We start from the raw sequence: 17,009 nt of genomic DNA, 5'->3' as shown, positions 1-17,009 counted from the left end.
TCTCCAGACAGTGCGCCTGGCACTCACCATGTAGTCATACCTCCATCCCCTCCCCCTGCACCTCCCCGAGTCAGCACCTTCAAGCATGACCATTCCCCAGACGGTGCGCAACGCACTCATCATGTAGGCATACATCCCCCCCACCCCCGCCCCCACCCCCGGTCTCAGTCTGATATCCAATTGGTATCCTTCCCCGATGTGCATTTAGGTGATGATCAGGGAAACCAGTTTTCTGGTGAGTACATGTGATGCTTGTTTTTCCATTCTTTGGATACTTCACTTAATATAATGGGTTCCAACTCTCTCCAGGAGAACCAAAGAGATGTCGTATCATCGTTATTTCTTATAGCTGAGTAGTACTCCATGGTATTGCACATTCAATTATAAGATGTATATATTCATGTAATTCTCCTTAAGTGAACTTTGGTAGTTTGCACCTTTTGAGAATTTATTAAATTCATCTAAGTTGTCAAATTTGTTGGGATAATGTGGTTCATAATATTTTCTTTTTATCCTTTCAATGTTGTATTAATAAAATCTATTGGTATTTCTTCTCTTTTACTCCTGATATTGGTAACTGTGACTTCTATAGTTTTTTAATTGGATAAGATCATAATTTATTTTTGTAAATGTTGCCCTATACATTGAAATGAATGAATGGTCTGCTCTCATTGGATAGAATATTTTTAAAATGTCATTTATATTTAGTTTGTAACATTAAGTCTTCTCTATCCCTAAGGATTTTCTGTTTACTTGTTCTATCAATTATTTTAAGAGGAATGTTGAAATACCGAACTATATTTATAAATTTAGCTGTTCCTTCTTTTATTTCTGTTAGGTTTTAAAGCTCATAATTACGTACATGAACACTTAAGATTGTTCTGTCTTCTCAGATAATTGACTCCTTCATTGTTAAGAAATGACCTTATTCATCCTTATAAAAGCAAAACTGAGCCTGCCAAAACATCACATGGTACCCAATAAATATACACAATTACTACTAATCAAAAATAAATTAATAAATAAGAAAGAAAAACTAAGCCTGGATACTAAGATAAATAAACACAATAAATGACAAATATGGTTAAACTACAACTATAATTTAAGATTGAAAATGTCAGGTCAGTGGTTCAAACTCTGATAGCAGGCTGGTTTGAAAAAATGTGAGAAAGACTGCTGAGTTTCCCATGGTACTAAAAGAAAATTTTATTAATATGTTGTGTAACATTTTAGGTAGGTATGTGATTCTTAAATAACCTCAGCAACAGGGAGAAAGAGGAGGAACAGGAGAGAAAGCAGAGAAAGTATAATTTTGATTAAGTAGAAGGTGACCATTTGTGAATATGAAACATTTTAAGGCTCAATCCTGAAACACTGACTATTCCACCTACATTTTTCAAATACTGTAGGTTGCTTGCCCATTCATAAAATATCGTTCTAAGACAAGATAAAAAAATAAGATTGCACAGAGGTTCAATTGTTTAGAGGAAACGCCAACACAAAACAACTGCTCCAAAATTCAAGTTTTATCTGCATTTATGTGTGATCTAATTCGGTGCAGGCGTCCCCCACACTATCCCTCAATTGCCACCCATGCCCTCACCCCTCGCTTCTGAGGTTTCAGTTACACACAGTCAACCGCAGCCAAAAAGCAATAAATGGAAAATGTCAGAAATAAACAATTTCTAAGTTTTAAACTGCATGCTGTTCTGAGTAATGTGATGAAATCTTCATGCTATCCTGCTCCATCCACCCCATGATGTGAATCTTCTCTTTGTCCAGCTTCTCCATTCTATGATCCTGGCGCTTGGTCACTTAGTAGCCCTCTAGGTTATCAGACAGACAAAGCACAAGAACAAGGGTGAGTACAGTACAATAAGATATTTTGAGAGTGATGTCGGTTAATGTTGTTAATCTCTTACCTTATAGTATACACAGGGATCAGTACTATCCATGGTTTCAGGCATCCATTGGGGGTCTTGGAATATATCCCCTGTGGATAAGTGGGCACTATTGTACTCCAAATTGTGTTTCTAAGCTTTAATGTCTGTTTTATTTTTATCCATTCATACATGTTTGGGGGTCTATTTAGTACTAAGGAAATTCCTGGTAACATAAGAGCACAAATTAGGACATTTTTTTTTTCAAACTGTATCCAGCTTTATTATAGATACTTTTCATAAACAATCATGGTATTTCAGGCAGGACATGGGCAGATGATCATTAACAGTATACAACAACTTTCAAACTCCCTTCTTCAATGGTCTACCAAAATCAGAAAGCCACTATAAAATCCAATGAAGTCTTCATTTGATGCTCTGAACAGGGGAAGTTTAGAGTGAGGGTTGACATTTCACATTTAGCATGTTGTTTAACAACTTTTCACAAGCCCACTCTGACTTTCAGGAAATGAAATGAAAATGACAGAATTTATCTGAAGACCCACAATCTACAAATGGAACTGCTGCTCTTTGGAGGGGCACCATCTCAGTGGTACCACTGGGAAGTCCAGATTACCCAACATACTGGTAAGCAATTATTAGAGGTCAGGCCCCAAGAGGTGTCTGGGTTTGAGGGAGTTAAGACTATGTTGAAGGCAGAGAGAGAGAACAGGACATAAAAACAAATTAGTTTTTCCATACCACAAGGCATTTGTGCCAAGGTGGCTATGTGTCAACGTCAGGGAATCCCTCCTCCTGAGAGCCAAGAGGGAGTCTCTCAAAACTAGAAGGGAAAGGTGTTTTCCCCATATGGATCTAGCTTTGGAGACATTCTATTAGTGACATATGCCCCCTTCCCCCCAAAAACAACAATGAAGTGTTCTGTGTGCTAACAACATAGCTTAAAAAAAAAGGTAAAACAAAATTCTGCATTTTTATAAAACTTGATAAAAAATAGTATTTCAAACTGCACAGTCGCCAGAAGTACACAGTTATCAAAAATGCACACACTTCACTTGGCATCTCCAGCACCTTCAGCTTTCTGTGCCTGGTCTGTTTTGGCATCTCCGTTTTCTGCAGGGTTATTCCCCTCCTTGCCAGTGTCAGCTTTTCCCTTTTTCCCTTTGGATACCTTCTCTCCCTTCTTTGCAGGGGCCTTTTTAGGCTTGGACTTGGGCTTTGGAGGAGCAGGTTTAGCAGACAACCTCGCGGATCTTCTCTGTGGTTCGTCCTTTGCCTTGGCTTTTTGTAAGTTAAAATCTCAGTTTTTCTACAAAAACTCTAACAGTAAATATCTGTTATTCCTAGACTTCCAAAAATAACACAAATTTTAGATGCCTTCATGGAATTTCATTGGAATCATTTTTTAGGCATATTTTTTCCCTTTCTCTATTGTATGATGCAAAAAGCATTAGCTAAAATCTTACTTATATTAGTGATACACATATATATATAAGATAAATCTAAAAACTCTCATAAAACAATTCAGATATATATCCTTCAAACTCTAGGAATCTACTTTCATGTCAGATTGATATTCATAATTATTGTTGTTGATTTCTAAAGCCCATATAAGGAAATATATTTCAAATGATTAAAATCTAAAACCAGGAACTCGAGTTGGAAGAGGCGAGTCCAGTCTCAAAATGGAGGTAAAACCGCCGCCCGGTCGCCCCCAGCCCGACTCCGGCCGTCGCCGCCGCTGCCGCAGGGGGGAGGAGGGCCATGATCCAAAGGAACCAGAGCAGTTGAGAAAACTGTTTATTGGTGGTCTGAGCTTTGAAACTACAGATGATAGTTTAAGAGAACATTTTGAGAAATGGGGGACACTCACAGATTCTGTGGTAATGAGAGACCCCCAAACGAAACGTTCTAGGGGCTTTGGTTTTGTGACTTACTCTTGTGTTGAAGAGGTGGATGCAGCAATGTGTGCTCGACCACACAAGGTTGATGGGCGGGTGTGTTGTGGAACCAAAGAGAGCTGTTTCTAGAGAGGATTCTGTAAAGCCTGGTGCCCATCTAACAGTGAAGAAAATTTTTGTTGGTGGTATTAAAGAAGATACAGAAGAGTATAATTTGAGAGACTACTTTGAAAAGTATGGCAAGATTGAAACCATAGAAGTTATGGAAGACAGGCAGAGTGGAAAAAAGAGAGGATTTGCTTTTGTAACTTTTGATGATCATGATACTGTTGATAAAATTGTTGTTCAGAAATACCACACTATTAATGGGCATAATTGTGAAGTGAAAAAGGCCCTTTCTAAACAAGAGATGCAGTCTGCTGGATCGCAAAGAGGTCGGGGAGGTGGATCTGGCAACTTTATGGGTCGTGGAGGAAACTTTGGAGGTGGTGGAGGTAATTTTGGCCGTGGTGGAAACTTTGGTGGAAGAGGAGGCTATGGTGGTGGAGGTGGTGGCAGCAGAGGTAGTTATGGAGGAGGTGATGGTGGATACAATGGATTTGGAGGTGATGGTGGCAACTATGGCGGCGGTCCTGGTTATAGTAGTAGAGGGGGCTATGGTGGTGGACCTAGATATGGAAACCAAGGTGGTGGATATGGCGGTGGTGGAGGAGGATATGATGGTTACAATGAAGGAGGAAATTTTGGAGGTGGTAACTATGGTGGTGGTGGGAACTATAATGATTTTGGAAATTATAGTGGACAACAGCAATCAAATTATGGACCCATGAAAGGGGGCAGTTTTGGTGGAAGAAGCTCGGGCAGTCCATATGGTGGTGGTTATGGATCTGGTGGTGGAAGTGGTGGATATGGTAGCAGAAGGTTCTAAAACAGCAGAAAAGGGCTACAGTTCTTAGCAGGAGAGAGAGCGAGGAGTTGTCAGGAAAGCTGCAGGTTACTTTGAGACAGTCGTCCCAAATGCATTAGAGGAACTGTAAAAATCTGCCACAGAAGGAACGATGATCCATAGTCAGAAAAGTTACTGCAGCTTAAACAGGAAACCCTTCTTGTTCAGGATTGTCATAGCCACAGTTTGCAAAAAGTGCAGCTATTGATTAATGCAATGTAGTGTCAATTAGATGTACATTCCCGAGGTCTTTTATCTGTTGTAGCTTTGTCTTTTTCTTTTTCTTTTTATTACATCAGGTATATTGCCCTGTAAATTGTGGTAGTGGTACCAGGAATAAAATATTAAGGAATTTTTAACTTTTCAAAAAAAAAAATAAAATAAAATCTAAAACCAGTCCTTTTACATTTACATTGCAGTGAGAACATAGATTTTCAAGGTATTCTTCAAAAATTAAATATCAAATTTTGATAATTTAAAATGTTTTAAAAAATTAATTATAAATATTAAGTGAATTTCCACTCAATATATGTTTAGAATAGTCAGTTCAGATTTGTGTACAATGTTCTCATCCATCATCTAATTGTTTGATTATATGAAAAAGCAGTTGACTATTTTAGTGTAGCAATTCTAAATTATAAATGTAGTCATAAATTCAATAACACAATCATTTGTGGGGCAATTATAATCATTTTGCAAAACATCATAACTTTGCACTACATTATGTAAATAATTAAAATCCTCAATTGTCAAGTTTGTTACAGTTTGTGATTATGACAACAGTTTATGACATAGACATCATTATTTTTAATAGCTAAAATTATACTTTTAATTCTTACTTATTTTTATTGGAATATATCTTTATCATAGAAAATGTTCAGATATAATCAATGTAAATTGCTGATCACCTGATATATTTTCCAACATTTTAGTTGTCATTGCAATCGACTCTAGCAAATTTCTTTCTTAGATAGAGTATTTCAGATATTTTTATTTTGGTAATGAAAGTACTGCTATGCTAAGATTAGTTCTTACTCTCTTAAATAAACTCCCTATTGTTCTAGTGACTTTTTCTCATAAAGTATTCCTCTTTCATCATTTAAGAATGTTTTTTGTTCTGTTGGTTATCTTTTAAGTTGTGTAAAAGCTAATGATGTAAATTTTTCAAGACTAACTAGATTTTGGTATAAAAATTATACCACCATATCAATCAGGATAAGCTAATTTTAACAACCTTTAAAATATTAAAGGTTTAAAATAAGCAAGTTATATTTTCTGTTGTTGCCTAACCATTAGTCATATAGGGCTCTGCTTTGTATCACACTTACTGTGGGTTTCAGACAGATAGGATGGCCACTGTTTGCAACATTGCTCTTCACCACAGTAGAAGTTGAAGGTCCCAAAATATTCTGTGAAGACCATTTATGAATGACACTGTCTGCCCTCTGGTTACCAAATATTGGCTTATTTTTTTTTTTTTTCTTCAGGTAAAATACTCTTACACTCTCCCTATGTAAGCCAATCTAAGTGTCATCTAAGAATGGAATCAAGATCAACTGTTGGCTTTCTGGTGATATGCAATGGTTAATACATTAGGGAATGAAGCTGTTTTTTAGATTTGGAGAACTTGGTGAAAATCAAATGGTATGTCAATTGTACCACACACATTCATTGTTCAATAATGAAATAAGAACTACAACCAAAACAAATATTCCCGTTAAAAAATGGGAAGACATGAAAACATGTGGGAGTCCCTACTAAGTGAAATCCCACTTAGTAGATACTTTCATGCAACAACTCACTCTAGATGTAGAAAATATTTCATTATTAGACCTGAATTATATTACCTAGAAACAGTGCTATTTCATTGTTATATTTGCTGTTGATCTTGGTTTCACTCTCAGGAAGATTCCTCGTTTTTCCTCATCTTTCTTGGTCACATTGAACATTGAAGAACATACTCAGAGGATACAAAGGTTTCTGAGTTCACTTCTTTCCCATAAAATGTTGGGAGCTCAAGGTTCATTTTAGATTTTGAGCCATAGCCATCATACAATTTTATAAGCCAATGTTCTTGGTTTCTTTGGAAATTCCATTCTTTAATTATTCTCATATCTTATTTAGAAAATTTGTGCCAAACTCAGGGAAAAAGATTATCTCCTGGGTTTACAAAAAAGTTTTACAGTTTTGGTCTGACATTAGGTCTTTGACATATTTTAACTTAATTTTTGTACATGGTGCAAAGTCAAGACAAAGTCCATTGTTTATATTGGTTCTTAAATTTTCTCAACATCATTCCCTGAAAAAAATTATCTCTGCTCCATTGAAAGACATTGGCAATTTAATAGAAAATTATTTGATTATAATATTTGATGACCCTATGTGTGGATAGTCTTTTCTGCTCTGATTATCTGTATGTCAAACCAACATCATTATTTTACATCATTGTAGCTCAAAATCAGGTATTGAAAGTCCTACAATTAATTTTGTTCTTTAAAACAATATTAAAGTAGTTATGGTGATATTATATTCATTGCATTTTTTAATTCACCTATCATTTTCTAATTATAACCACCCAAAAATCTTTGATTGAGATTTTATTGAGATTGCATTAAATCCATAGTTCATAATGTGGAGAAATTACATTTTAATAATAGTAAGTCTTCCATCTATAAACCCAGTATATCTTTCTATTTATTTTGGTAATCTTTGTTTTCTCTTACTTTTTTGCAGTACTCAATGTATAAGTTTTGTAAACTTTTAAAAAATACATTGCTAAATTCTTTAATAAAAATAGGGCTATTTGGGTTATATATGTCTTGTTGAATGAATATTGGTGGTTTGTTCCTTGTAATGATTTTTTTCCATTTTATACCATATTCAAATTTATTGGTATAATTCCACTTATAATATTTTTTATCTTTTTAACATCTGTAAGATCCATAATGATGCTTCCTTTTTTCCTGATCTTAACTATTGTTATTATTTCTACTTTTTTTGTTTCCTCATCCAGCTTGTTAGTTTTATTAATTTTATTTATCTGTTAAAAGAACAAGCTTTTTATTTCACTGTATTTCTTAACTGTTTTTCTGTTTTATATTTCATTGATAACTGCTCTTTAATCACTTAGTTCCTTCCTTATCATTACCTGCATTTAATTTGATTTTTTTCTAGTTTTCTGAGTAGCAAGTTTAATAACTTACTTTGAGACAAAATATTAAATAATTTTGGATTTACCTATTTCTCTATCAATTCTATCAGCTTTTGCTTTCTGTATTTTGAATCTCTGTTTTTGCTGTATAGATATATGTAGGATTATTATGCCAACCCAATGAATTCACTTCTTTATTTTTTAATCTTTTCGCTTTTAAACACTTTCCATCTTTATCTTTAAATAAAGTGTGTATCCTGTATATAGCATATAGTTGAAGAATGCTAATCATTCTGAAAATCTCTGATTTTAATTTGGTTCTTAGACTATTTATAATCAGTATAGTTGTTAATATTGTCAGGTTAAATCTACCTGATATGTGTCCATCTGATATTTATTACTTTTTTCCCATTATTCTTCCTTCCTTTGAATTATGTTATATAATAACCATTTTATCAACAATACTGGTTTATTAGCTATGAATCTTTGTTTCACTACTTACTGATTTTCCTAGTGTTACAATATACATCTTTAACTTCTCATATTCTATCTTAAAATAATAGACCATTTTACATAAATGAAAGGCCCATGCAGAAGTGTACTTCCTCATTCATCCCCCAACCTCTGTGCAATCATTTGTGTACTTTGACTTCTAGATATACTATTAGCCCCAAAATACATTGTTTTTACTTTGGCTATATACTGTCAATTTTATGTGTGTGTGTGTGTGTGTGTGTGTGTGTGTGTGTGTGGTGTGCATTTAAAAATGGGGTTCTGCTATGTTGCCCAGGCTGGCCTCAAACCTCAAATTTCTGGGCTCAAGTGATACTCCTGCTCCAGCTTGCCAAGGAGTTGGGATTACAGGTGTGCACCCTGGTGCTTGGCTTACCTTTATATTTTAAGAAGATTAAAAATGATTAAAGGCACAATGATTAATATATTTACCTACATATTTATCATTTATGTCATTTGCAGTCCTCTGTATTCGTTTTGTGGATATAAATTCACTTCTGGTATCACCTTCTTTTCAACTAAAGAACATTTTTAATATTTCTTGTAGTAAGAGCTTCTGGTATAAATTTCTCTCAACTTTTGTTTGAGTAAAAAAGCTTTTCATTTTCTTTAAATTTGGAAAAAGATTTTCACTGGTTAAGAATTCTAGCTTGACCTTTTTATTAATCAGTAGTTTAAAATAGGTCCCTCATTGTCTTCTGACTTGCCTTGTTTCTGTCAAGATGTCAAATGATCTTATTCTTATTCTTCTGCAGATAGAACATTTTTCTCTCTGTTTATAAGATTCATTTTATGAAAACTTTCAAGGTAATTTTAAACTGATATGCTTTGCCATGATTTTCCCTATATTTATTCTGCTTGGAGTCTTTTGAGCTTGAATCAGTGGGTACATAATTGTTATCAATTTGAAATAATTTTGGCAATTATTTATCCAAAGATTTCTTTTCTCTCCTCTATCCACTCTGTTTACACAGATGGTAGACTAGTTGATAGTTTCACAGATCACTAATCTCATTCATTTCTTTTTGATCTCTGTGCCTTATAAATACTTTCTACTACTATGTTTTTAAGTTCTTTATTTTCCTTTTTGCAATGTCTATACTACCATTACCCCCATCCAGTATATTTTTCAATTTTTTTATATATATATAGTTTTTATAGTCTGATTTGGGTCTTTTTTTACCTTCCATTTATCTTTCATCATGCTCACATTTTCCTCTATCTTCTTAAAATACAGATCTTATCGTATAAGAGCTATTTTATGTTCTTGTTTGCAAGTGTTTTTTTTGTGATCCTCCACAATTTATGATATTTCTGTATATATTTATTATGATTTATTTTTCTCCAAGTTAAATATCAAATTTTCCTCCTGTGCGAACCTGGTAATTTTTTATTGGATGATGGTTATTATGATATTTAGTAATTGGTTTCTAGATTTTGTTGTATTCCTTCAAGTAGTGTTTTGCTGTTGTTATTCTGGCATGCAGTTTTGTTATTTTCCTGTAAAGATGATCATTTCAAATCTTGCTTTTCATATTTGTATGGCAAAGTCAGAGAAGCCTTTACTGTAGCCTTAATTTTGCCTCACTACTAAGATGTTAACCTTCTGACGACACTATTCAATATCCCATATATTATGAAGACTGACCTCTCTAGTGTATGGGAGCACAAACTACTCCTTTTGTGTGTGAGCTCAGGGAATATTTCAATCTACTCTTTCATCGTGGTTCTTTCTCTGGCCTTGATGAGTCTCTTCTTCCTCATATGCATATCAATACTCAGTCAAAGCCTCAGAAAGTTCTCTCAGAAAAAGCGATTTGATGAGACCTTGAGGTATGGTTAGGGTTTTTAAAGACAGAGTGCCAAATAGCATCCCATCTGGAGGTAGCAGTATGAGCATAGCCTTAGATTTAAGAGGGTGCAGGATTTATGTGTGTGATTGTACGTATGTGTGTTTGTGTGTGTGTATGTATAAGTATTCCAGTCTAATGAAAGCAAAGATTTCATGGAGGATGGAGACAAGTCAATTAAGTTAGACAATATCACATGTGTAATGCCTTGAATTTTGACCTTGAAGATTATTAATTTTATTCAGTTGGCATTGAAAACTTAGGAAGGCTTGATGGGGGCATGAGCTATTATTATTATATCTTTATTTTAAAACTTCAGTTTTCACCAATGGTTAGAAAGTGGTCCAGATGACACTTTCAAAAATATAGTAACACAGAAAGTAAAAGAGTCTATTGAAATTTTGTAAAATTTAAGGAAAATTACATTATAATGCATTGTATAAATTTTATTTAAGCAACCTTAGGAACTAGTGCAAAGAAACCAGAGGAAAAATGCAAAGCTAAAAGAGAAGACTATTGTTTTATTTTAGAGACCTTGTTTTCCAAAACAAATATATAAAGGATCTATTTATGTTTTTGTTAAAGTAGAAGCCCAGAAAATGAAGTTATAGTGCTACCTGCAAATACAACTTTAATATTGATAGCATTTTTATGTCCTACAACAAAATAAAAATTAGCATCTAAAGATGCTATGTTCAATACTTTTGCTTGACAATGTGTATTTTTTTAACCAGCAAATGTAAAATATTTTTATTCACCAATAAAGTGTTACTATTTTACACCCATATCTGATACAACTTATTGATATCGGCTCTATTTCTATATCACAAATTTTACTGTTCTGGTGACACAGTCTGTGACTTTATGGCCACCATCAAATTAGTGTCCGTAAGTGCTGATGGCTACATTTTCCCTTGGTCTCTTTGAAATAGGATAACAGCTGCACTCCATAAACTTAATCATATAAAAATAAAATCTGTTTTTTTTTTTAAAAGTACCACATAGCAACTGACTTGATTTTATTTCATTTAATTTACTTCATCATGATTCCACTCCCCATTGATTTAATCAGTATCAGCATTTTTCTGAGAACAAATATAGTTTCCTGTTTTATAAAAAGCAAAAGCTACATGTTTTAGAATTGGACTATAAAGGATTGAACAGCTAAAGAATTGTAATAGTGAAAACAAAGCTGTGAAAGTAAGAGCAGTGACGTCATTGATTATAACCCCAGTGTCTTCCGCACTGTCATTATGGTGAGTGTACTGAACCTCCAGTTTCCGGTAACTGGTGACTTATCATGCTCAACCTCCTACAGAGACGTTGCCCCAAGAACTGAAAGAATTTAAGTGTAATGAATCCTGTCACCCTTTCCAGTAAAATAAACACATTTTTAAGTATCCTTTTTTTTTTTTTTATCCAATTTCTACTCTTCTATTCAGGTGGTATTAGTCTGATGTTAGTCCCACTTGAAAATTTCAGGAATGTAAGCCAATTATCATTTTGTTCAACCCTTAGAGCAAAGCAAGATGTGCTACTCATTTTTATTTCCTCTAAATACACAATATAAATTCTATTATTGTATTAGCAAACTCACTATGCCAAAGTAATGGGGAAAGAAATACATTTTTAAAAATCAACAGGGTGACAATGGTCAGTATACAGAAGCATGTGCCCTTCTGTCAGAATTATAGTCAGGCTAACCCGTTGGCAATTGCCACTACTTACAGGCTTGGAAGCTGCAGTAATCAATATGTACACCCAAATTTATTCATAGTGCTATAAAACTCAAGTGTTAGTATGTCTTCTTTGGTAAAACATCTATTTAAGTCTTTTGACTATTTTTGAATTGGATTGCCAATTTTCTTGTTATCGAATTATAAAAGTTTTATATATATTCTGCATGTATGTCATTTAGCAGATAGGCAATTAACAAATATTTCTCTCAGTCTGTGGCTTGTATTTTCATTTTTTTAAATAGTGACTTGAAGTGAAAAGGTTTTTAATGTTTATGAAGTTTCATTTATCAATGTTTTCTTCTATGGCTAATGCTTTTTGTGTCATATCTAAAAACATTGTGCCTAATTCAAAGTCATAAAGATTTTCTTATATATTTTTCACTGGATCGTTTATAGCTTTAGATATTGCATTTAGGCCTCTGATCTATCTTAAATTCATTGTTGTGTACTATGTGAGGTAAGCATCTAACTCTGAGTGCGTGTGTGTATGCGTGTGTGTGTGTGTGTGTGTGTGTGTGTGTGTATTTCAGTGTCCCTGCACCAGTTTTTGGAAATCATATCATTTTCCATTCAATTGTCTTGGCACCGTTATCAATAATCAGTTGGCCAGAAATTTAATAATTTAGTTTATACTCTCAATTTTGTTAATTGATCTATATGCCTATCCTTACATTATTATCCCACTTACTTGAATCCTGAAACTTAATATTAATCTTTGAAATCATACAGTGTAAGTCCTCTAATCTTGCCCTTCATTTTCAAAGTTGTTCTAGTGATTATAGGCATTTTGATTTCTTCATAAATTGGAGGATTTGCTTGTAAATTTTAACAACACAAGCATCTATTTTTTTAATAGGCATTGCCTTGACTCTATAGATCTATTTGAAGGAAATTGTCATGTTACCAATTTGACTCTGCCAAACCATAAATATAGAATGTCTTTAATGTACTTACATTTTTTAAAAAATTCTCTTAGAAACATTTTGTAGATTTAAGTATGCAGATGTTGAACTTCTTTTGTTAACCTTATGCTTAAGGTTCTTATCCTTTTTGATGATATTTCAATTGGAATTATTTTTATTTTTGTATCATTTGTTGCTAGTACATAGAAATTCAGTTAATTTTTGCATATTGATCTAGCATCATGTAACCTTGTTTGATTTATTTATTAATTGTAGCACCTTTTTTCTCAATTACTTAAAGTTTTATACACATAGGATAATGTCATCTGTGAACAAAGACCTTATGACCTTTTCCTTTCCAACCTGGATATCTTTATTTTTATATGTTGTTTTATTTCACTGCCAAAGTCTCAAGGATATCGAGTAGAATTTGTTTGTCTTATTTTAAGGGGATAATATTTAGTGTTTGACAAGAATGAAGCTTTAGTGTTTTATGGTTGCAGACATTTCCTACTTGCCGACGTTTGTTATGAAAAAATAAGTTTTGATTTTGTCAAATACTTTTTTGTATCTATTTATATTATCATGTGGTTTTGTCCTTTATTATATTAAAGCAGTATAGTACATCATTTGATTTTAGGATGTTAAACCAACTTTGTATTCCTAAGCTAGATTTCACTTGGTCATAGTATATATTTTGTATGTTGCTGAATTGGGGTTGTTATTTACTTTCTTATTATGTTTTATGTCTATGTTCCTAGGGACGTTGCTCTTGAATGGTTTTTTCTTGTGATGCCTTTGTCTGACTTTGACATTAGAGTAATATACTGGCCTTTTAGAATGAGTGGGCAAATGTCTTCTACTAATCTGTTTTCTAAAAGGTTTTGTGAATATTTGTTTCTTAAATAATATATATGTGTATCACTTTGAATTATGACTGGCCTTTCTGATTTTCTTTGTAAACTTTACCTGAATAACAGAGTAAAATTTGTTAAAATTATAAGTCCTAGCTGCCTGAAACATTGTTGAGAATCAAATAAAATTAAGCATGTTAAAACACATGCCATTTTTCTTTAATCTTAACTGTTCTTAGGAATTTCAGCAGATTTTCACATTGCTATCCAATTGAAGGGTTCCATGACTTTGTTAGCTAAGGTACAGTAGGATAATATAGGTGCCCAAAAGTTTATGATAGTGTTTAGAATACAGGAAAAAAAATAATGCAGAAATAAGAACTAAGGGAGTGATAAAAGATTGAATCAAATAGTAATTGAAATCTGGATAAAGCAAAAATAGGAGAGAAATAAGCAGACCTTCCTGATTTAATGTGTTCTTATCATCCTTAAGAATGATTTTATATGTTTATTACAGACTGTGCAACAATCTTCCACTGCGGTTGACCTGTAGCCTTTATATACCAGAGAGCAAGAGAACAGGAAAGGAAAAAAAAAAATAGTAATTACAAGCAGATCCTGTGTAATTAAACAAGGCCTGACCATAGTGTGGACAGCATTCATCAAAGGTAGTGTGTTTATGTGTATGTGTGTGTGTGTATGTATATATATATATATATATGTGTGTGTGTGTGTGTGTGTGTGTGTATGTGTATGTATGTGCGTGTGTATGTTTGTGTGTATGCTTCTTTATATATAAAATGAGAAGCCATCTTGCCAGGGATTATCTTTTTAATAAGATTTAATTATGAATTCTATCTTTTGTTATAGATGTATCCAGGTTTTTTTTATTTTTATTTATTTATTTCAGGATATAATGGGGGTACAAACATTTTGGTTACATGTTATGACTTTGCCACACCCAAACCATGATTTGAGGCATGCCTTTTTCCCCCTACCATGCTCAGCGCATCCATTAGTTGTGAGTTTACCCACCCACAACCCCCCAATCCCTGAAGAATGTTACTACCGTGTGAGCACCTTAGTGTTGATCAGTTAGTGCCAATTTGATGGCAAGTATATGTGGAGCCTATTCTTCCATTCTTGTGATACCTCACTTTGGAGTTTGGGCTCAATTTCTATCCAGGAAAATATAAGAGGTGCTAGATCACCGTCATTTTTTATAACTGAGTGATATTCCATTGTATACATATACCAAATTGTATTAATCCGCTCATGAATTGACAGGCACTTGGGTTGTTTCCACATCCTTGCAATAGTGAATTGTGCTGCCATAAAAATTTGGGTACAGATGTTTTATTATAGAATGTCTTTTGTTCTTTTGGGTAGATGTCTAATAGTGTTATTGCTGGATCAAATGGTATTGCTAGTTTTAGCTCTCTGAGGTATCTCCAAATTCTTTTCCATAGAGATTGCGCTAATTTGCAGTCCCATCAGCAGTTTAAGAGTGTTCCTGTCTCTCCACATCCTCACCAGCATTTGTTGCTTTGGGATTTTTTGATAGAGGCCAATCTCACTGGGGTTAGGTGATATCTCATTGTGGTTTTGATTTGCATTTCCCTAATGATTAGAGATGCTGAGCATTTTTTAATATGTTTGCTGGCCATTATTCTGTTTTCTTTTGAACAGTTTCTGTTCATGTCCTTTGCTCATTTATTGATGGGGTTGTTTTAGGGTTTTGTATTTCTTCTTGAGTCCGTTTTAGTACTTGTTGCCTTTTAGAAATTTTGTTTTCTAATTAGCTGACAAAAATTGTGTATTAGGGCCAGGCGTGGTGGCTCACACCTGTAATCCTAGCACTCTAGGAGGCCGAGGCGGGTGGATCGTTTGACCTCAGGAGTTCGAGACCATCCTGAGCAAGAGTGAGACTCCGTCTCTACTAAAAATAGAAAGAAATTAGCTGGACAACCAAAAATATATAGAAAAAATTAGCCAGGCATGGTGGTACATGTCTGTAGTACCAGCTACTGGGTGGGCTGAGGCAGTAGGATTGCTTAAGCCCAGGAGTTTGAGGTTGCTGTGAGCTAGGCTGATGCCACAGCACTCTAGCCAGGGTGACAGAATAGGACTCTGCCTAAAAAAAAAAGAAATTGTGTATTAAATTCACTTTTAATGAATAATAAGCATATGGAAAGATTTAAATACCGTCAGTAATTAAGAAAACACAAATTTAATCCACAATGAGATAGCTCTGTATGCCTACTAGAACAGCTATAAAGATGAGAAAATCAGTGTTGGCTAGGATATGGAGTCACTGGAACCCTCATACATTCCTTATACATAAGAGTGTAAAATGAAACAGCCACCTTGCAAAACAATTTAAGTTTCTTTTAAAGTTATGCACAAATTTACTATATAGCACAGAAATTCCACCCCCCAGTAATCTACAGAAATTAAACTGTATATCCACACAAACTCTCTATGTGAATGTTAGCATCAGCATTATTCATAATTGTCAAAACTAGAAATAAACCAAACATTCATCATGGCCGAATAGATAAATAAAATTAAATTATACATCGAGATGCTGCTCAATAATACAAAATAACAACCTACTGACATATCCTTTAATATTAATGCATTCTAAAAACATTTTACTAACTGACAGAAGCCATTTGAAAGAGCCTCTATAATATGCGATTTTCTCTTCTTTTACTAAATGACTAAAAATGTTACATTATGATGACAGAAAGCAAATCAGTGTTTGCCTCTGGCTGCAGGGAGATGGAAGTGGGAATTTACTCCAACCAATTTTGAGGGAATTTTGGAGGACAATGAAAAAGTTTTAAAGCTGGATTGTTTGATGGATGGACAACTATATAAATTCACTAAAAGGCATTTATTTCAAAAATTTAGTTTGGTGAATTTTATAGTGTGCAATATTTACTTCAATAAAGTTGTAAAAGAAATTAACTGTTGGTTTAAATTCCTATGCTAGAATCCTCTTATCCCATTATATTTGTATATAAATAGGAAAGATCAAGTTTTTCTCCTAACCTACCATAAAGCCCTTGCTTGCTGGCATCTGATAGATATAGTGATGGTATACAACCTGTGTTGGAACCCACTTACATGTCCTTTCACCTAATGGTTGGCCCCAGTAGTGTGAAATCTTAGCTCTACAGTGTATTCCTTAGAGTCTGTGCTGTCTTTTTCCATTCATTGATTTTTTTTTTTGGTATTTGGAAGGGC

General features: G+C 33.9%; 1 protein-coding gene across 1 annotated transcript; it reads left to right on the top strand.

Moving 5' to 3' along the window:
• Nucleotides 1–3,586: 3,586 nt before the first annotated feature.
• Nucleotides 3,587–5,117, top strand: LOC123636788 (heterogeneous nuclear ribonucleoprotein A3-like). Its single transcript, XM_045549369.1, is given in 2 exon segments — nucleotides 3,587–3,901; nucleotides 3,903–5,117. Coding segments are annotated over 2 exon segments (1,143 nt in total). The 3' UTR covers nucleotides 4,731–5,117.
• Nucleotides 5,118–17,009: the final 11,892 nt, after the last annotated feature.

Source organism: Lemur catta, chromosome 4, assembly GCF_020740605.2.
Source record: "Lemur catta isolate mLemCat1 chromosome 4, mLemCat1.pri, whole genome shotgun sequence".
NCBI classification, from domain to species: domain Eukaryota; kingdom Metazoa; phylum Chordata; class Mammalia; order Primates; family Lemuridae; genus Lemur; species Lemur catta.
Note: the sequence above shows the minus strand (reverse complement) of the source record. Positions and strands in the feature narration are given on the sequence as shown.